Below are 23,538 nucleotides of genomic sequence, written 5' to 3'. Positions count from 1 at the left end.
CAGCAGGATTTCCTAAACAGATGGTATACTGGCTTTGGAAGTTCCACATTACAATTGTTTAAGTGACACTCAAGTTCTAATCTTGTCCTTCCAAACATGGCACAGTCGAACAGTAAATGGTCCACCGTTTGTGAAGATCCACAAAAGAACAAGTTATCGCGTGCAAGGTTAATTTTGAAGCGTTCAAAGTAGCACTTAAACTTTCCATGGCCAGAGAGAAACTGAGTGAGAATGAATTCGGGCACTAATGTTTTGCACTGGAGACGGCTATATATGTCGAGAAAAATTAATTCTCTTGTGACAGACCCTTTGTACTTGTGCAGAGGTTGTTCCACTGTCTAATTAGATGAGTTTTGATTTGGGTTTTTGTATAACTTCGGGGTGATTTGTTGTAGGTGATTTCTAAGTTGGGTGAGGAGGCTGCTTTTGCGAGAGGATGTCTGCCTTTTCATTTCCAGGAGAAACGGAGTGTCCTCAGATTCAGGAAAGGCAGACGTGGGGGCACTGCTGTGCTCTAGTTCTTATACTAGCAGCTATGGGATTGACATTGTGCTTGTCGTTGACTGTGTCAACACAGCGTGTGAGTCACTTAGGCCCCTCAAATAATATGTAGGCTAAAACCTAGGCGTATGAATAATTTAATATACCGCAATTACAGCAGGTAGAAGTAATGTAATATATTGTCAAGTTGTATGAAGAAAGGGATTATTCGTTACTGTAGGATTATTGTTTTATAGGTTTTATTTGACTGCCTCTGTGGTTTCTTCTGGCTATTTGCTTTACGTCGCACTGACACTTATGGCGACGATGGGATAGGAAAAGATTAGGAGTGGGAAAGAAGCGTCCGTGGCCTTCATTAAGGTACAGCCCCAGCATTTGCCTGGTGTGAAAATGGGAAACCACGGAAAACCATCTTCAGGGCTGCCGACAGTGGGGTTCCAACCCACTATCTCCCGAATACATGACACTGGCCGCACTTAAGCGACTACAGCTATCGAGCTCGGTATATTCTTAATTTTAATAGGATTCATGTTTCAGTAACTACACAACTAAACTCTGTAACCGATACCGAATTCTTGGTTATAATAATGTATTCGATTACAACACAGAAAAGTATACGAATAAAATTAAATCAAAAATCGCACAACTGATAACTGATTAATTTCACGCAAAGAGAGCTGGTTCGAACCTGTTACTACAACTTCTTACTGACAATATACACTGTTGTCGAATAAATGTGAAACAAAAGTAAAATATTCTGAAAAATTCGTGCCTAGTTCGATCTGAGGTGCACATCAAGGAAGTATCATTTGTAACTAAAAATTTTAGTATCAATTTTCATTGCTATAATTATTTTTAAATAATTTGGTGCAGGTTTTTTTTTGAAGAGCGCGTTACGAGAGACGGAAAGGGCAAGCATTGTTTACACTTGTGTTACACTCGACACAATAAACTGCTGATAGATGCAATCAAGTGGCCAAGAAAAGGATAAAAACTGTTTTGACTGATTCTACAAAATCGCCCTGACAATTTCCGTATGGGGTGACATTAGGCTAGATATGTATATAATTTTTATTTATTCGCGAGGAGTCTGAGGGGCTCCTCACAGGCCCGGGGCCGCCTGCATTGCAGGCCCTCCAGGCACTAACGTTGTGCCCCTGGCAAAACGCGGCATCGTAGTCAGGGTCAACAGCAAGGATAGGAGAGCGCTAATGGGCGATTTCATTGCTAGAGATGGAAATAGAACTGAAGGCTAAACTGAAGGCGATGGGTAAATCTGAGGAAGATAATGGAAGCTAATCGGATTGGGAAGCGTTTACTAGATTTCAGTGCTGGTATGGGATTAGCAGTTACGAATACATTCTTCAAGCATAAGGCTATTCACCACTGCACGTGGCAGGGTAGGGGCACCAGATCCATAATAAACTATATCTTAACCGAATTTGCATTCAGGAAATCATTTAGGCATGTGCGGGTTTTCCGGAGATTTGATCTTTAGTGAACTAAGTATCTTTAGGCCTAGGATAGAGAAAATGAAATCTGTCTACAGACGAATAAGGGTAAAAATTCTTCAGGACGAGGAAATTAGATAGATGTACATGGACAAGATTAGTGAAAAGTTCCAAACAATAGAGAGTAACCAGGTTCAGGATAAAGCATGCAGAGATGCTGCAGTAGAAACAGCAAGGGGATTCCCGGGAACAACTGTGTGTAGAGATGGGGAAAAAGCGCACATCTTGGTGGAATGATGAAGTGAGAGCAGCTTCTAAACGTAAAAGGAAGGCTTGTCAGAAATGGCTCCAAACAAGGACTGATGCAGACAGGGAATTGTACGTAGATGAAAGAAACAGAGAGAAACAAATAAATGTTGAATCCAAGTATACGTCATTGGAAGATTTCGGTTATAACCTGGAGAGGTTAGGTTAAGCGGAAGGGGAACTTTTCTGGTCACTAATAAATAATCTTAGAAAGGGATGGAGGAAAACGAACAGTGTTTTGGGTAAATCAGGTGAACTAATAATATATCCCAAAGAATGGAAAGGCGTTAGGACTTTAGATAATTTTTTCAGCGTAAAATATCTCTGTTGATATCGCGAACAACCGAGCTCATGAGGAGGAGGAACAATGATGTTGGTGAAACTATGCTTGAGGAAGTGGACAGGATGGTGATTTAACTCCACTGTCATAAAGCAGAAGGAATAGATGAAATTAGACTTGAAATTGTGAAATATAGTGGGAAGGCAGGAATGAAATGGCTTCATAGAGTAATAAGATTAGTATGGAATGTTAGTAACGTACCTTCTGATTGGACGAAACAGTAATTGCACCTATCTATAAGCAAGGGAACAGGATGGATTGACACAACTTTTGAGGTATTTCACTGATCAGTATACCAGACAAGGTGTTCAGTGGCATTTTGGAACATAGGGTTAAATGCATTAAGCGGTACGCATAAACCGGCCAGAGTGGTGGGGTCATGTGAAGCGAATGAAGGAGGGTAGCATACCTAGGAGAATAATTGACTCAGCTATGGATGGTAAGAGAGGTAGAGGGAGACCAAGACGACGATAGTTAGATTAAGTTTGTAATAATTTAAAGATAGGAGGTATAGAACTCAAAGAGGCCACAGTGCCAGTTACAAGTAGAGGAGTGTGATGGCATTTAGTAAATTCACAGATGCTTGCAGACTGATCACTGAAGACATGACAGTTTATAATGAAGACGTTTGTATGTACGTATATGTGTGTGTATGTATGTATGTATGTATGTATGTATGTATGTATGTATGTATGTATGTATGTATGTATGTATGTATGTATGTATGTATGTATGTATGCTTCTTTTTTTGCTACTGGTTTAATATCGCACTATCTCAGATATGTTTCCGGCGACAACGGGATAGAAAAGGACTAACGACCGGGGAGGAAGTGGCCATGGCCTTAATTAAGGTACGGTCTAGTGTGAAAATTAGAAACCATGAAAAGCCATCTTCAGGGCTGTCGACGGTGGGGTTCGAACCCACCATCTTCCGAATGCAAGCTTACAGCTACGCGGCCTGTCCATGCAATCAACTCACTCGTTGAGCATAATTCAATTATATTAAGAATCAAGCCTCTAACTCACATATTTCATCCAGTATCAACTAGGGGCAAGGAAGGTGGTGCAGTTCCAAAAATGGCTTTCACGGTCGCAGATATAGAAATCACGGGAACAGAATTAGCTTTTGCGTGGTTAGGCCGTGTGCGTTTGCAGAGTTAGGCCCAGACGTGCCATTTGGACTCATCAGTTTGACTGGCACGCCCTTCCAAGACTCTGCTTGGGAAGTACATATTTTTGAAAATGGAGAATTCACTTCTCCTTTAGCAGGTTAGCAATCCCTATTTGCTAACACGATGGGACCACGCAGTTGAGCTCTGATCTCTGACTTCAGTTCTTTAATCATTTTTATACGTAAAAAACTGCATTGAGGTATTACCCACTTAATGATTGCAGGATCGGATAAGGGTTCACCTACTCGAATTCTCTGAATTCTATTGTATTTTCTAGAATTATAGTCGTCCATTCAGTCACTCTTTTATCCAGTTCAACTGCTCTCATTTTTGCAAATAGTCTCCCATGATCTATTCTGTCAAATGCCTTAGATAGGTCAATGGCGACACATTCCATTTGACCTCCTGAATCCAAGATATCTGCTATATTTTGCTGGAATGATTACAAGTTGAGCTTCAGAGGAATAACCTTTCCTAAACCTGAACTACCTTCTATTGAACAAGTTATTCATTTCGCAAGCATATCGAATATAATCAGAAAGAATTAGCTGAAACCCGTCAAGACATGACGGTCAATGGGATAAATATTTATTGAAGCATGTCCGTACATAGACTACGACATTCCTTACAATTTATATTTTTACAATTTTCTTTACATTGCAACGATGGTATAGGGAATGGCTAGAAGTGGGAAGGAAGTGAAAGTGGCCTTAATTAAGGTACATCCCCAGCATTTGCCTTGTGTGAAAACGGGAAACCACGGAAGACCATCTTCAAGGCTGCCAACAGTAGGGTTCAAACCCGCTATCTCCCGAATGCAAGCTGATAGCTACGTGACTCAAACCACGCAGCCAATTGCTTAGTGCAATCCTTGTACAATTTACCTTGTGGCACCACTGCAGCTTTAAAATATCGCTCTATTGACATTGCAACATTTAACTGGCCACAACTGGCTGAGGTAAATAGAGACCTTCACGTCCCTTGAGGTTAATTGATTTTGATGCCAAGCGAATTGGAAATTCATGCGTCTTGAAAGAAAATGGAAGTGTTTTATCAGATGTTGCTAAGTCAATTCGAGGAATTGGAGCTCTCTGTCCAGCTTTATCTCCACTTGTTATTTTCAGACACAACAAAAGTTGCTTTAAGTCGCACCGACACATATACTGTAGGTCATATGGCGACGATGGAACAGGAAAGGGCTAGTAGTGGGAAAGAATCAGTCGTGGCCTTGATTAAGGTACAGCCCCAATATTTGCCTGGTGTGAAAATAGGAAACCACGGAAAACCATCTTCAGGGCTGCCGACAGTGGGGTTCGAACCCACTATCTCCCTAATACTGGATACTGGCCGCATTTAAGCTACTGCAGCTATCGAGCTCGGTATACTATTTGCAAATCTAAACGATTTTCGCACATATTTCTTAGAATTAGGCCCTAATTTGGTTCCGTTTGGGAGCCGTTGGGAAACGCTCCTATTTCTAAGGAGCATAATTATGGCTCCAATTTTTAGAATAAGTATATGTGGAGGCAAACTATTGATTCCAAGGAGTTCAAGAATTTTGTAGGAAATTGAAGTAGCTAGCTTTCATCTTTAGTATTGATCTGCATACGGTAGTGAATGATTTTGAACTACCGGGTAAAAGCCCAATGACTTTCATATTAATATTAAGAATGGCAACGTTCGAACGTTATGCTATACATTTCAATCACGATATTCTTCTTCTTCTTCTTCTTATTTTGCTACCGCTTTTTCCCCACACCTGGCGGGTCGCGTGTTCGAACTGCGTCGCACATGTGGATTTGGCCCTGTTTTACGACCGGATGCCCTTCCTGACGCCAACCCTATATTGCGTGTTTCTGTGGTGGTTGGTAGTGTGGTATGTTGTCTGAATATGGTGAGGAAAGTTTTGGGACGGACACATACACCCAGTTCCCGAGCTGGAAGAATTAATCAGAAGCGATTAAAATCCCCGACCCGACCGGAAATCGAACCCGGGATCCTCTGAACCGAAGGCCAGTACGCTGACCATTCAGCCAACGAGTTGGACTTCATTCACGATATTATCATGTGCTAATTTTTTTGTAAAAAACAAACCAAACCAAACCCCGTGGCACTAAAGCCCTTGAAGGGCCTTGGCCTACCAAGCGACCGCTGCTCAGCCCGAATGCCTGCAAATTACTAGGTGTTGTGTGGTCAACACAACGAATCCACTCGGCCGTTATTCTTGCCTTTCTAGATCGGGGCCGCTATCTCACCGTCAGATAGCTCCTCAATTCTAATCACGTAGGCTGAGTGGACGTCGAACCAGTCCTCCTGTCCAGGTAAAAATCCCTGACCTGGCCGGGAATCGAACCCGGGGCCTGCGGGTAAGAGGCAGGCACGCTACCCCTACACCACGGGGCCGGCATATATTTATGTAAGCGACATGTTTTGAAGAAGGGTGAAAAAGGAGAGTATTTCATACAATTATAAATAAATAATTGTTTCGAGATAAGAATTTGGATTGGCGAGCGCTTTAGCGAATCAGAATGCTGCATTTTCCTTTAATAATTTAAAAATATACGGCACGAAATGTTTATGCATTTTGAAAAAAAGCTATACAAATCTACAGGCCAAGAGCTTTCGTCAGAATACTTTACGATGTCAGTCAGTTCAATCGCTTCTCTCAAAATCGCAGTTACAAAAATCAGCCTAGTGTTTTAAATATATAGATGCTTTCCCAAAGCTTACATGCAACACCTGTCAAACTGACTGGCCTCTAATTTTCGGTTTTATGTTTATAATCCTTTCTTTTATACACAGGGCCTGGTCTAGCAATTCTGCATTCATCTGGTATAGCTCCTTCATACAAACAGTAATCAAGGAAGTACTTAAGTTGTACTATAGGCTACACCAACCCATTGTCTTCAGTATATCCGCAGAAATCTTATCAGTTAATTCCAGCTACTTTTCTAGCTTTCAGCTGTTGTCACTTATTGTAAATGGCTTTGTTATCGTAGGTAAATTTCAATACTTCGTTAGTATTAGTCACTTCCTCAATCTGGACATTATCCTTATAATCAACAATCTTTACATAGTGCTGACCAATGTCTTTGGTGCTGATTGAATACTTCTGCCTTCTGTAGCGCGTTACATACACACTCCCCTTGTTCGTTAATGATTCCTGGAATGTCATTCTTGGAACCTGTTTCTGTCTTAAAGTACCTATACATACCCTTACATTTTTCACTAAAATCTGTATGACTGCCAATTATGCTTGCCATCATGTTGTTCTTGGATGATTTCTGCGCTAGATTCGGTTTCCTAGTAAGTTTCTTCAATTTCTCCTTACTTCCACAACCATTTCTAACTCTATTCTTTCCATCCTGCACTTCCTTGGTTTCTTTACTTCTCTGTTATAATATGACGGGTCTTTACCATTCCTTACCACCTTTAAAGGTACGCACTGCTATTTGCTTTACGTCGCACCAACACAGATAGGTCTTATGGCGACGATGGGAGAGGAAAGGCCTAGGAATGGGAAGGAAGCAGCCGTGGCCTTAGTTAAGGTACAGCTCCAGCATTTTCCTGGTGTGAAAAAGGGAAAACACGGAAAAGCATCTTCAGCACTGCCGACAGTGGGGTTCGAACGTACTGTCTCCCGGATGCGAACTCACAGCTGCGCGCCCCTAACCGCTCAGCCAACTCGCCCGATCCTTTAAAGGTACAAACCCATTTTCAAATTCCTCAACAATTGCTTTAAACCCATCCCACAGTCTCTTTACATTTTAATTGACCATTTTCCACAGGTTATATTTACTTTTTAATAACTCCCTCATTCCTCTCTTATCAGCCATATGGTACTGCCTAATAGTCCTGTTTTTACAACCTTCCTTTCTATCGTATTTATTTTTAACTACGACGAAAACAGCTCGCTCGATTGCAAAATTTCGACATCTGAATTTTGACGGATCTTGATGCATCATGATCTAAAATTAGGTTTTCGCAAGATTACTATGATTTAAGACACCGTGAGGCAGTTTTCGGTTCATTTAGGCCTCAGACCTCATATACAACGACATTTCGTTAGTTGCTCCATTTCACTCTGGATGAAAATTACGAGTTAGAAGGTTTATATCTATTCTCTTTTTAATTGCTTTGATAACTTTTATCACAGTTTGTGATTATTGGACAGCATTTTTCCTGCAACCTATTCAGGGAGTTTGAGAGATAAGTACAAATAATTTTCCTGATGGTTATTGGAAGGACCCTGACTATGTATGAGTTGTTTAGTTTAAAACCAGATAAGTCACAAATTCAAAAGTTTTCAGGGGGTCTAAAAACACTGTGACATTAGTGCATGAAAGAAGTAAACCTTGTAAATCTGGCAAGATTTTTTGCACGAGATAAGTGTATACATACCTCAGATATGAACGATCATTATTTTATAGTTTTTTAAATAATTGAAAATTTATTTCGGATGTACAGTATCTGGTTTAGACGCAAGCTGAATGGAATTATTACATTTTGAAACAATATAAATACTTATTAATAATTACCATTGTCAAAATATGAACATTAGTAATGTAAAATTTAAGTTAGAGAACAGTCAAACTGAAAGTTTTAAGCATGGATATGCTAGGTTTGTTCACATTTCTTGTCCATAGCCTGCACAAAAAACAATTACTCATTATAGGGATCATTTCCTGTATCGAGTTTCAAACTTATTGCTTTGCAATGAAACTCTATTCCACATAATTAATTGAAAAAAATACTTGATTCAAACAAATATTAATTTCAATTGATGGTGAGAGTACTGACTAGTTATTGGAGTGAAGCATCAACGGAAGCTTACAAATGAACGAAGTTCTATTGCCCAATGCATTAGCTGAAATGACTTTCATATTCCCCATGAATAAGTAATTATTCTCTTTCTTATGATGTTTCAGATAGTGAAGATGATCTCTATGTTGTGAAACCTGTCGTTGCTGGTGCTGCTGGTGGATGGATACCAGAGGTGAACAATTTCAAATGGACTGTAGGCGTACATAAAAGAAACGATGAAGGAATATTTGAACACATCTGCGGAGCATCACTAATCAGTACACAGCTCGTCTTATCAGGTAAGTTTCGCGTCAGATACTTACCGTTGGAACACGCTATGTTGTAAATTCTAGGGCTCGGAAGTTGAGGAAAAGCCTTCTTTTCCTCGAGTGTCCGGAAACGAGACCCAACATAAGTTCATTCTGGGTCATTGTAGGAGAGAAAATGCTTGGTTTCATTTGTCCTTTCTTGCTTTTTCTAGCGTTCTCTCCTTATTAGTCCTTTTGGTCTTGACGGCTTCGTTTTTGCAACTGCACCTTGTTTAGACTACATTTTTACCGTCCATTGTCAATAATTACAACCATCATTCGTTCATCAATCACCTCTTAAACATCATTTCGCTACTGAATGCATGTTTCTGAACCATATCTGAAAAGAGGAAAGGTGGAATTAAAATGAAATGGAGAAAAGAAACTAGTGCTTGAAAAAGCTAAGTGTATCAAACAAATTATGTGCAAGATAATTGAAATATCGAAAGGAGAACATTTAGATGTGAGTGTTTTTGAAGAGGAAGATCTTTCTTGATTCAAGTATGCACCCTTAACATCCGTTGATGTGGAGAAAATTTTCTCGATGTTTCGCAACGTGCTGTCTGAAAACTGACGATCATTTACACTTAAGAACCTTGAGATGATTATTGCGATACACTGCACAGCCAACTGATGTAAGCTTTACGAATTCCAATTTTTTTAACCCTAATGTGGTTAAGCGAAATATGATTCTAGTTATACACATTTCAATTTATTTCTCCGTGATATCCATTATGGGAACGCTGAATTCATTCTAGGTGGAAAAATATTTCATTCTAAATTCTGCAATTTTAACAAACACGGAATTTCTTTGATTAAATTATGTTAATCTGAACATACATACTGTCTGAAAGAATTATTTCACTCATGTACTTTTGCACTGTATGTTTCATACCACCAGAATTTTGCATGTTTTAACATAATACTGTTTGTAATTAAAACTAACATTATGCATGAATTTGAATCTCATTTTTACGTCCTTCTTTTTGCCAGATTTTAGGTCCAAATTTCGGATATTTTTAGGTCTTTGTATAGGTCTTCTATAAGGCAATTTAGATGTTTTCAACTTCGTGCCCTTGTTATGACAACACCTTTGGGAAGAAGCTTAATTTGCTCCGTTCGGAACTTATATCTTTTCAAAATTATCATACGGACTTGATCAGCAATTTTCCATGCTCTTGTTTTTGATTGTAAACACACAATTACGCGAACCACGCAATCAACTTTCTCGCTAACGGGGGGAAATGTATATTCATATAAGTCAGTTTTTATTTACTTCGTACTAACACATACAAGATATTTAGGTTAGGATTGGGAAGATAGTGCCCGTTGCCTTAATTAAGGTAAAACATCTTCAACTTCTGCCAATGGTTGTATTCGATTCTACCTTCATCCGAATGAAAGCTAACAATTACGCAGACCACTTGCTCGGTAACGGGGAAATGTATATTCATGTAAGTCAATTGTATTCACTTTTATCCGGAAAAAGCGTTTGCATAAAGCGTGCTTTAAAGATACAAGATGTAGAAATATATTTCTCATGGAAATTGCGAATAGAAAAAGAAAGTTACCCCTGTAGTGGCACTAATCTACACAAAGCTATGAAATGATAATGTTATAGGGTTTTATATTATATTATATTATTACGGTTTTCGAATACGCTAAGATTCAGGCCGGTAAATCTACCAACACGAAATTGGAGTATTTGAGACCTTTCAAATACCACTGAACTGAACAGATTACGAACCCGCCAGCTTTGGCTCCGAAAGCTATTGAGTCCTCAACCAAGCATGGAATAATGGAAAGATTCCTCTCTCACTTTTTAATCCCCTGTATGTGGGGGCGGTAGAATAACATTCACGGTATCATATATCTGTCGTAAGAGGGTACTAAGAGAGACCGCAAGTGCTCTCATACCATACATTATAAACCCTATCTTACCGGAAACAGAACTGGGATAATTTATGTTGAAACGGAAATATATCACCAGCAAGTGTGAAATTATATCTGAAGAGAAGGAGATCAAAATTTATACAAATAATAACTAACAATGATATTGTTTAACATCGGATATGATATTTTGATAGAAACAAGGTAGCCTATAGATCTCTGCGTAGTTTTAGTAATATAAATTCAATCCTTCCGTGGTTAACGTCCAATCAAATCTCAAACATTCCTAGTCCCAATTTATTTACACTAACGTATTAAGGGCGACGTTTAGTAAATTCTCAGAGGCTTGCAGACTGAACGCTGAAAGGCATAACAGTCTATAATGATAATGTATGTATGTATGTAACGTACTAACGATGTGAGTTTATGTTCCAGCGCAGAGGTTACTGAAATATTACAACATACAAACCAAATTTTGGTTTAAACGTTCGTCGTTTGAAGTCAAATATTTACAAGTTATGAAAGTAAAATTATATGGAATTGTTAACAAAAAAAAAAATACTATCTATATAAATAAAATCGTAACGACCATGTGTCTGTGTATTGATTATTTTGGCGAAATCTCCGTACAGTTATCCGTTTCAGGTGTAATAATGACCATCTGCATACTTTTTAGCTTTGGTGTCTGTTTGTCTATAACTTGTAAAGTACGTGATATATTTCTACCAAACTTCATATTTAGAATCCACCTGTATTTGGGTAGTATTTAGGGCCAATATTGTTTCTAAATCCCTGAAGTGACTGGCGGTTTGTACGAAACCGAAACCGTGATTTTTCACTCCCACAAAATATACACAGCCAAATTTGATGGAAATATACCTGCCTTAATGGAAATCAATTTCCAAACCTTTTTGCTCATATGCATCATTTCAATTGATTTTACTCTCCTACAATACATACAAGACAAGCCTGACAGGAAATCGACCAACCCTGATGGAAAACCATTTCTAAAACTTTTTTTCTCATGTGCAATTTTTCGATAGGAGGATTAATAAGGGAGATACCATAAACGATCGGTATTGCAGGCTAAGTCCAGTGGACATAGCCTAAACGGTGTTATACGTAGAGCAGATTCCTTATATGTATAAATAAAATCGTAACGACCGTGTGTATGCACATTGACTATTTTGGCGAAATTTTCGTACAGTTAACCGCTTCAGGTGTAATAATGACCATCCGCATATCTGTTAGCTTTAGTTTCCTGAAAGCCCTCATTTTTAACCCCCCCACCTCCCCCAAAGCAAGACTGAGGCACAATCTGTAAGACGAGCTAGAAAATTTAAATTTGGCAAAATTATATGTCTTAGCCTTTATTCGACGGAAAGCTTTCAAGATCTTTACATATTTCATTTTTTACCCCCGAAAAATATCGGAATAATTGAGGCAATTTTAATTTCGGTGCAGACTTTCGTTTAGAGGCATTTCGCGGCTAAATGGTAAGTCGTACCACAAAACGGATGGCACAATCTGAGTTCAATTTTAAGTGATCTACAACTTTGGTCCTATGACGTTTCGTCTTATCTCTATTCCTTATATGTTAGATTTGTTTCTATTTCTCTATTATACCTACATTTTTCTCTTTGTACACGTATAATTCGTAGTTCGAAACACTTAGGTCTACGGTATATGAAAGATATAATTATCTAATTTTTCACGAATATTGGCCCACCCAGTATCCATACGTGAGCCAAATTCTGTGTTTGTAGCTGTCACATTAGTCTCAAAAGTAATGCGCTGTGAGAAAACCTTACCCAAATTTCATTATATTCAATGTCTCTAACGCAATTTTACCCATAAATAGATGAGACAGGAGAAACTATCTTAAGAGCAGCTGTTTAGACCGCTAAATGAAGTGTACAATCCGTTTGTCGATATGATGTATCGTTTAGCAGGAGTTAATCTGTAAATGAAGGTTTGCAATGTTGTAAACATGCATATACTTCGAATGTCGATCTATTCATTGAAGTCGATTCGTAGTGACGTAGAAAGGGTGTGTTTATCATTATAATTAATATTTTACATCGATAGTGACTCTCAGCCGGAAGGCGTTCTGCTATTGTAATCATTACTCCCCCACATCGACTTTGACTGGCAGTAGAAATGGGACCCTTCTCCAACTCCTTTGTAACTAGCATTAGTAAGGAGGGACTACCATTTTAATTAATAATTCCCCTCTTGATTTGACTGGTAGAAGTCAAGGGAGCATGCAATTTTGTTCAAAACTCCCCTAACCGATTGTGCTTGTGAGTAGGTAAGTGTGCCCGCCATTATAAACAAATTTACCCATCTAAAATATGACTGGCATTAGGCATAGTGGCCTTGCTGTTATAATGGAAACTCACCAACTCGGTGTGACTGTAATTAAGAAAAGGGCCATGTCATTATATGGATAATAGCATAAATCAATTTTGACTGGCAGGAGGGAAGGTGCCTGCTATTATAATAAAAACTTCTCAACCGTAATCTGTCTAGAAGTAGGAAAGGGCGCCTGGCATTATAACGAAAACTCCCCAAATCGATTGTTACCGCGCAGTAGGTAATGGGGCCTTCCGTTATAATGAAAATTTACCTCCTGGATTGTGAATGACAGTAGGCAAGTGAGCCTGCCGTTATCATCACAACTCCGCAACTCGCACTTTACATTGGAAACAACGTATGGGAACCTCCCCCTGCTGTTTCTGGATAATGCTAAGAGACATGCAATTAAAAAAATCTTATTCACTGCATGTACAGTAATTTACTTCGATATACGTACAGGTCTACAATGTAGAGTAACCGTAGCGAAGCACGGTGCATTTGCTAGTTTAAACAATAAAATGATACCTTTTTCTTCAGAGAATTGGTCTTAAGTATACAGATGAGCCATTCAGTTGTGGTCACCTAGCTAATACGACGTAGGACCACCGTTTGCTCGCAGAAACTTAGCCAAATGGCGAAGCATCGATTCAACGAGGTGGCGGAAGATATCCTTGGGTATATGGTATCACAAGCGCAACAGCATGTCCTCCAGAAGTCGTGTGGCGTACACTGCTAGGCGCTGGTGATGCAGTCTGAACCCCATTCTCAAAGTCGAACAATATCGGGGTTATATGAGGGCCACGACAGAAAAGCAAATTCAGTATCATATTCTTCGAATCGGCCCTTCAAAGTCTCGGCAATGTGGCATGGCGTATTGTTCTTCTGGAAGAGGCCGTCACCACTTTTGACTGTTGGCATGAACGGATGGAATTGGTTCCCAATGACGTGCAGGTACCGGATAGATGTTAGGCATTGGTCTACCGGAATAATGGTCCGGGTGTGACCCATGAAAACATCGTCCGGATCATCACACTTCCTCTACCAGCCTGTATACCCCCAGCCGTTCAACCGCATGCTATAGCTTTCGATGGAAATGGGCGTACAAGGCCATCATCGGCCGTCCAGGAACCTGAATTCATCTGTCTAGGTGACCTTTCTTCAGTCATTCACGGTCCAATTGGAGCATTTTTTTTCCACCTCATGCGCTGCTTTCGGTGAAGTGCAGTCAGCATTGGGGTGTGACTGGGTCGTCAGCTGCGCAGTTTCATGTACAGCAGTGCTCACCGTCCGGTGGGAAACATTGGCCTGGTCATCACCGTTGTACCATATCCGGATTTTTTTTGTGTTATTTGCTTTACGTCGCACCGACACAGATAGGTCTTTTGGCGACGACGGGAGAGGAAAGCCCTAGGAATTGGAAGAAAGCGGCCGTGGCCTTAATTAAGGTATAGCCTCGGGATTTACATGGTGTGAAAATGGGAAACCACGGAAAACCATCTTCAGGCCTGCCGACAGTGGGGCTCGAACCCACTACCTCCCGATTACTGGATACTAGCCACACTTGAGCGACTGCAGCTATCGAGCTCGGTATATCCGGACTATATGAGGGCCACGACAGTAAAACAAATTCAGTATCATGTTACTGGAATCGGTAATTACCTGCCGGCTTCTCAAACTAAGTCCCCACAGTCGCTCTGAATAATGGACGACACCTTCACGCTCCATCTGGCACCAATGAGCCTCTGTTAATACAGGTCGTTATTTGCCTATTACTGCACCACTTTCGATACCTGCTGACAACAGCTGCACGAGAGCAGCCCACAAGCCGCGCTGTTTCAAAAATGCTGCTACCATGGCGCCGTGCCATCACAATTTGCCCTCCAAATGCGGAGAGATCGCTTTTCCCATTCTGACGCAGGAGACACTACTAACATCAAGCCCGTAGACCTGCCTTATATATACCTTGCTACCGGCATGTCATGTGCCGCTCCAGGCGTGTTGAATATTCCCGGATCGGTGTGGTCATAATGTATATATCAGGGTCAGCCAACTGCGTGTACGTGTGAGATGTCAGGTAACACGTCACACACTCCGCTCGGGCAGCGAAACGAAGTACTTAGTACTGTAACTGAGAAGTGGAGGCTAGAGGGGCTAGGGGAAACAACGTCATGCGTAGGAGAAGGCCTAAGGGCTGCAGGTAGTACAATGCGGTATGTGTAGTACATATTTCTCTCCACATACTTTATTGTAACGTAACTTTGTTATGAAGTAGCATAAGAGTTATTGAATTCTTCTCCACACTGTGTGCGCGGACAAGCTGGTATCTTCGAACTCTTCAATGATATTTGGACAAAACTCCTCACCTGCTAGGAATAAACATTCCTTTACGAATTCACCATCACTGAACGGTTTAAGTTTTTTGCAATTAAATGCGAAATTTTATAACTCAGTCGAACTACAGACTCATTGATCGAATGCTCGACAGGGTTATTTAATTTACCTTTTAGTTCTGTAATTACATGTACCCTTTCCTCGCCTTGATACTGATCATAATCTGTAGCGTGACACAAACTGTAGTGGCGTTGTAAATTATATCTTTTTATATACTGTAGCTCTTTTCTACAAACTAAACATTTAGTTGTAGCATTCCTATAATTTTCAACAAATAAATATAGATCTTCCCATAAAGATAAAAAGATCGGAGGCGTAGATAGCTTGTCGCACCGTGATCTGCCTGGTTCGTCCATACTTATGTACTGTACTTTACTACTAACATCACCACTACGTACGGCACTGCACGTGTTTATTACAAAGCGAGGCTGTCTTTCCGTCTCAATCTACGCCAGCTGATCTCCACCTACTGCGCTCTTACGTCACATGGGCTCTACGACGTCACACGGGCTCGGTTACATCACACGCCAGCCAGTTGGCTGACCCTGGTATATATGAACCGTGCTTCGAAGATCTCAGAGAGAAGTACCAGTATTAAATTACAAAAGGGAAGTCATAAGTCTTATGATTGGCGCTAGAGGGACAATTCCTAAGGAGACATTCAACTTCTTAAGAATAAACAAAATTCCGAACACCACTATCCAGACCATAGCGGACTCTGCGTTGAAAAAATCATTGGCGATTGTTAAACACCATTCGTACTCCCTGGTTTTAAGTTCCATGTATTGGCTTTTCTTTTTCAAATAAAATCTGCCTGATGGATGGCAATTTTAATCTTGAGTTATGACTCAAGCCTGTTTAACCCAAACATCATATAAAATAAATATAGTTCATATGAACTGATTAGGAGACCGATCTTTTGATTTCCTAACTAAATGCAAGTAGCATTTGTATTATGTTATCCTCATAATGTTTAATTTTAATTATATGTATATAATAAGATTGCAAATCATACTAAGTTTTACGTTTTAGCGATGTACTCTAAAGTTATACGTTTTTATTTTGATCGTAAGAGGGTTTTTTCCGTCCTTTCCAAGTCCATGTTATACTACTGCATCATTGTGAGTGGTTAAGTTTACTGTGCGACCATGTTATCGATTTTCTCAGTGTGTCGGCAAGCAGTTGGCTGTAAGTATTGTGAAGACGCAGAATGTATCCGATTCTATTGTTGACGTTCCACTTATTCTCGTCTTGCTTGTAAGATCTTGCCATTCTGCCACGTGTTTCCGGGTAGGCTATCTCTGAAACTTATCTACGTTTTAAACTTTGAGGGTGAAAAGTTTGGCTCTATTGTCTGCTATATCTAGGTATAGATAAAAGAATAATAATAATCAAGTCCGTACCCAGGAATTCTTTTCGGTGGGAGTTAGGATTCGGTGGGGAGCGGGCAGGGCTTCTGACAACAAAAGCTATAGTCACAAATATTTTCTACTTTCAAATAAATTTAACTGAAAGAAAAGTTTAAATAGTTTTATTGCAGTAACTTCAACGGGAGAATACAAAAGAAAATTCATAGCGGTCTTGTGGGTGGAATACGCTTCAACACGTGCATGCACTGTGACACTAGATTTCTGTCATTTGTTTAAAAATGGGGCTAAAATATATTTCACCGTAAATGTATAAAAGTTAGAAGTTTGACTCATTTTTTAAATCGTCTAGTGGCTCCATAACATGATTTTTTCTATATGTTTAACGAAATTGATTTTTATTGCGCAAAATGTATTAAGAAATTAAAAAACAAACAGTCCGTGCATCTCACCAAAATTAAAATTTCCATTTACGTTTTCAGTACCTACATTTTAAACTATATTCATAGAGAAACATTCAAAAATGGCACAGATTGTATAGGTTAAACTAAATTGTTTATTTTGCAAATGCTTGTTTGTATAATATTTCTAATTTATTGTAAGTAAGGATGTATTCTGCACGAATGCAGGTTCGAACCTCCGCAGAGATGTGCCTGAGCCGGAGTTTACGTACGGTAGGGTGGCCAGTTCCTTTCCGTTCCGTTCCGTTCCGTTCCGTTCCTCCATTCCCTTACCCGCCAACAGCGCGTGGCAACCCATCCACATGTTGACCACGCCTAATGTTTCTTAACTTCGGAGATCTGACGGGATCCGGTGTTTCAACACGGCTACAGCCGTTAGCTAATTTATTGTAGGTTATTTTAAAACCCGTATATGCGGTTTAAATTTGTCAAATTCATTTTTATTTCGGAGGGCGTTTGAACCATACTAACCTCCGCATGGCTACGGTTTTAATAATAATAATAATAATAATAATAATAATAATAATAATAATAATAATAATAATAATAATAATAATAATAATAATAATAATAATAATAATAATAATAATAATATATAATAATTGTTGTGTGTTGTTGTTTGAGTCATCAGTCCATAGACTGGTTTGATGAAGCTCTCCATGCCACCCTATCCTGTGCTAACCTTTTCATTTCTACGTAACTATTGCATCCTACATCTGCTCTAATCTGTTTGTCATATTCATACCTTGGTCTACCCCTACCGTTCTTGCCACCTACACTTCCTTCAAAAACCAACTGAACAAGTCCTGGGTGTCTTAAGATGTGTCCTATCATTCTATCTCTTCTTCTCGTCAAATTTAGCCAAATCGATCTCCTCTCACCAATTCGATTCAGTATCTCTTCATTCATGATTCGATCTATCCATCTCACCTTCAGCATTCTTCTGTAACACCACATTTCAAAAGCTTCTATTCTCTTTCTTTCTGAGCTAGTTATCGTCCATGTTTCACTTCCATACAATGCCACGCTCCACACGAAAGTCTTCAAAAACATCTTTCTAATTCCGATATCAATGTTTGAAGTGAGCAAATTTCTTTTCTTAAGAAAGCTCTTCCTTGCTTGTGCTAGTCTGCATTTTATGTCCTCCTTACTTCTGCCATCGTTGGTTATTTTACTACCCAAGTAACAATATTCATCTACTTCCTTTAAGACTTCGTTTCCTAATCTAATATTTCCTACATCACCTGCCTTCGTTCGACTGCACTCCATTACTTTTGTTTTGGACTTATTTATTTTCATCTTGTACTCCTTACCTAAGATTTCATCCATACCATTCAGCAACTTCTCGAGATCTTCTGCAGTCTCAGATAAAATAACAATATCATCGGCAAATCTCAAGGTTTTGATTTCCTCTCCTTGGACAGTGATTCCCTTTCCAAATTTCTCTTTGATTTCCTTTACTGCCTGTTCTATGTAAACATTGAAAAGGAGAGGGGACAAACTGCAGCCTTGCCTCACTCCTTTCTGGATTGCTGCTTCTTTTTCAAAGCCCTCGATTCTTATCACTGCAGACTGATTTTTATACAGGTTGTAGATAATTCTTCGTTCTCGGTATCTGATCCCTATCATCTTCAGAATCATAAATAGCCTGGTCCAATCGACATTATCGAATGCCTTTTCTAGATCTACGAATGCCATGTACGTGGGCTTGTCCTTCTTGATTCGATCCTCTAAGATCAGACGTAAAGTCAGGATTGCTTCACGTGTTCCTACATTTCTTCTGAAGCCAAATTGATCTTCCCCCAACTCAGCTTCAACTTGTCTTTCCATTCTTCTGTAAATAATACGTGTTAAAATTTTGCAGGCATGAGATACTAAACTAATAGTGCGGTAGTTTTCACACCTGTCAGCACCGGCTTTTTGGGAATAGGTATAACAACATTCTGCCGAAAATCGGATGGGACTTCTCCTGTCTCATACATCTTGCACACTAAATGAAATAACCTTACCATGCTGGTTTCTCCTAAGGCAGTCAGTAATTCAGAGGGAATATCATCAATTCCAGGTGCCTTGTTCCTATTTAGGTCACTCACAGCTCTGTCAAACTCTGACCTCAAAATTGGGTCTCCCATTTCATCAGCATCAACGGCCTCTTCATGTTCCAGAACGAAATTATCTATATTGTTACCTTGATACAACTGTTGGATATGCTCCTGCCATTTTTCTGCTTTGTCTTCTTTCCCTAGAAGTGGCTTTCCATCTGAGCTCTTAATATTCATGCACCTAGATTTCCTTTCTCCAAAGGTTTCCTTGAATTTCCTGTATGCAGCATCTACCTTTCCCAGGACCATACAGCCTTCGACATCCTTGCACTTCTCCTTCAGCCATTCTTCCTTAGCTACCTTGCACTTTCTATCCACTTCATTCTTTAATCGCCTGTATTCTTTTCTGCCCTCCTCATTTCTAGCATTCTTGTATTTTCGTCGTTCATCAATCAGGTCTAGTATCTCCTGAGTTATCCACTGATTCTTAGTTGATCTTTTCTTCCTTCCTAACATTTCTTCAGCAGCCCTACTGACTTCATTTTTCATTACTCTCCACTCTTCCTCTACTGTGTTTCCTTCGGCCTTTTCATTTAGTCCTTGTGCAACATGTTCCTTGAAACGATCCATCACACTCTTTTCTTTCAACTTGTCTAGATCCCATCTTTTTGCATTCTTTCCTTTCTTCAATTTCTTCAACTTCAGATGGCATTTCATGACCAACAAGTTGTGGTCAGAGTCCACGTCTGCTCCTGGGAAAGTTTTGCAATCCAACACCTGGTTTCTGAATCTCTGCCTAATCATAATGAAGTCTATTTGATACCTTCCAGTGTCTCCAGGTCTCGTCCACGTATACAGCCGTCGTTTGTGGTGTTTGAACCAAGTATTGGCGAGGACTAAATTATGGTCAGTGCAGAATTCAACCAGCCGACTTCCTCTTTCGTTCCTTTGTCCCAATCCAAATTCTCCTACTGTGCTACCTTCTCTTCCTTGGCCTACCACTGCGTTCCAGTCTCCCATCACAATTAGATTCTCGTCACCTTTGACATATTGTATTAAATCTTCTATCTCCTCATATATTCTTTCAATTTCTTCATCATCCGCTGAACTAGTAGGCATATAGACCTGCACTATTGTGGTGGGCATTGGTTTGGTGTCTATCTTGACGACAATAATTCTTTCAGTATGCTGGTCGTAGTAGCTTACCCGCTGCCCTATTTTCTTATTCATTATTAAACCAACTCCTGCATTTCCCCGGTTTGATTTTGTGTTGGTAATTCGGTAGTCGCCTGACCAAAAATCTTGTTCTTCCTGCCAACGTACTTCACTTATACCAACTACATCTAACTTTAGCCTATCCATCTCCCTTTTCAGATTCTCTAACCTACCACAACGATTCAAACTTCTAACATTCCACGCTCCGACTCGCAGAATGTCAGTATCCATCTTCCTGATGATCGCCCCCTCTCGTGTAGTCCCCACCCGGAGATCCGAATGGGGGACTAGTTTACCTCCGGAATATTTTACCCGGGAGGAAGCCATCATCAGTACATCTTTCATACAGAGAGAGCTGCATGTCCTCGGGAGGTGGTTACGGCTGTAGTTTCCCGTTGCTTTCAGCCGTGTAGCAGTATCAACACAGCTAAGCCATGTTGAGTATTATTACAAGGCCTATCAGTCAATCATCTAGACTGCCGCCCTTGCAACTACCGAAAGGCTGCTACCCCCCTTTCGATGAACCATTCGTTAGTCTGGTCTCTCAACAGATACCCATCCGATATGGTTGCACCTGCGGCTCGGCTATCTGCATCATTGGGACACGAAAGCCTCCCCACCGCGGCAAGGTCACATGGTTCGCAGAGGAGGATATAATAATTATACATTATATAATATATAATATAATGCTTCTGATGAGATGATTTTATTTCATTAAAGCATTACAAGGGGACAGATGTTAAGGGACCGAAGCTCACTTGAACTATAATCATCTGAATGCTAGATAGCTATAAATTTCAACATGACTTCCAAGGAATTTATAGAAGAGTATAAAAGGATCAACACTATTAATCAAAATACAATTAAGAGGTAATTGATCTGTTTATTATAACTTGTGATGTTTCTGCTTTGAGTTTACATTCCTTAACGTAAGAATGCTTTGCTTAAGACTATAGTGCTGTACTCTTGCATTTTGTGGTAAAGATTTTGCATTCCTTTTACACAAATACAGATAACTCAAAACATGGTTATGCTAGTTGCTTTACGTCGCACCGACACAGATAGGTCTTACGGCGGCGATGGGACAGGGAAGGGCTAGAAGTGGGAAGGAAGCGGCCGTGGCCTTAATTAAGGTACAGCCCCAGAATTTGCCTGGTGTGAAAATGGGAAACCACGGAAAACCATTTTCAGGGCTGCCGACAGTGGGGTTCGAACCTACTCTCTCCCGAATACTGGATACTGGCAGCACTTAAGCGTGTAGTATAAATGTAAAGGAGTAGTTGTAGTTGTAGTATAAATGTAAAGGAGAGGGCATATAAGTTTCTGGTAAGACCCCAACTAGAGTATGGTTCCAGTGTATGGAACCCTCACTAGGATTAATTGATTCAAGAAATGGAAAAAATCCAAAGAAAGACAGCTCGATTTGTTCTGGGTGATTTTCGACAAAAGAGTAGCGTTACAAAAATGTTACAAATTTTGGCTGGGAAGAATTGGGAGAAAGAAGACGAGCTGCTCGACTAAGTGGTATGTTCCGAGCTGTCAGCGGAGAGATGGCATGGAATGATATTATTAGACGAATACGTTTGAGTGGCGTCTTTAAAAGTAGGAAAGATCACAATATGAAGGTAAAGTTGGAATTCAAGAGGACAAATTGGGGCAAATATTCATTTATAGGAAGGGGAGTTAAGGATTGGAAGAACTTACCAAGGGAGATGTTCAATAAATTTCCAATCTCATTGAAATCATTTAAGGAAAGGCTAGGAAAACAACAGTTAGGGAATCTGCCACCTAGGCGACTGCCCTAAATGCAGATTACTATTGACTGATTGATAGATCATCCTTTGTATCTAAAAATCTGATAAATCCTCATATCCTTTCTGTGAATTAATAATCCATGTTTAGTCTAAACTTTGATTAGATTCTCGAAAGGTCCACGATTAGCTGTCATCGATATCTTAGTCATCACTGATATCACAAAGGAAACGAAGAGATATGTGTTAATAGGTTTGCTCGTACCCCACTATTTTTATATTGTCAAAGCCAAGGATGAACCTAAACCCAACGAAAGTAATGAACTTGTTATAACCGATAGCAGAAATTACAATTCTCTGTACATCTCCATAAAAGATAATCTAAAACCTCATACGTTTCACGACGGAACATAAACCTACAGGCTAATATAAGTTTTCATCTACATTATTACACTTCAAGGAGAACGATGCTATTATATAATTGATTTACGACTATGTGTTCTGATTTATCTGTTTCCACAGCTGCTCATTGTTTCTGGAACGACGGAAAGGATATTCCTCTGGATCAGTACAGATTATCTGCAGGAAATTTTTACAGAGAACTGAATGCAGACAGCAATTCTCAGAAGATGGAGGTAAGTACGCTGAAGATGTGTTTTGGACAGTATAGAAGCAGCTGGTGCCTGACGGTGGGGATTATTTTTTTTAAAGGGGACCATACATTTACACTAATTAGAAATGATAAAGTGACCTTTCGAGGAATTATTAAGGTACTAGCGAAATAGAGGTAACTGCCACGAAGGACGTAAAAACGAAAGACTCCCTAAGTCAAACCTGCCTGTGGGGTTTTCTTACCTGTTCCCCTGTCGGGCGCGTCCCAGGTGGGGAATAGGGGGGCCCTCCGGACTTGTCTGGAGGGTCTGAGGGAAATAAAACACCCTCTCGCTGACCATAAACAGGTATTTCCAGAAAACGTCTTGAGGCATTGTGATTGTTACTAGCCCAAGTCAATGCTTGGAAGTGGAGGCCTTGCCCACACATGCTAAAGAGACATCCTTGGTTCCTCCACATGCGGGGTGCTGGAACCAACACATCACTTTGCTCTACGTAGCCTGGACGAGCCGCGGGTTGAGAAAGGGGCGATCCCAACCTAGGGGGAAAGTCATGGCTGTGAACTCAGTC

At 40.0% G+C, this 23,538-nt stretch overlaps 1 protein-coding gene across 1 annotated transcript in view; it reads left to right on the top strand.

The window, feature by feature from the left end:
* Window positions 1-23,538, top strand: part of LOC136867256 (venom peptide isomerase heavy chain) — a 53,773-nt gene that overhangs the window by 661 nt on the left and 29,574 nt on the right. Inside the window, exons 2-3 of the mRNA XM_067144396.2 lie at window positions 8,699-8,872; window positions 22,879-22,991. Coding sequence (XP_067000497.2) covers window positions 8,699-8,872; window positions 22,879-22,991 — 287 coding nt within the window. The remainder of the gene's footprint in view (window positions 1-8,698; window positions 8,873-22,878; window positions 22,992-23,538) is intronic.

This window comes from Anabrus simplex, chromosome 3, assembly GCF_040414725.1.
Source record: "Anabrus simplex isolate iqAnaSimp1 chromosome 3, ASM4041472v1, whole genome shotgun sequence".
In the NCBI taxonomy this organism is placed as follows: domain Eukaryota; kingdom Metazoa; phylum Arthropoda; class Insecta; order Orthoptera; family Tettigoniidae; genus Anabrus; species Anabrus simplex.
This window is presented reverse-complemented; position numbering and strand designations above follow the sequence as displayed.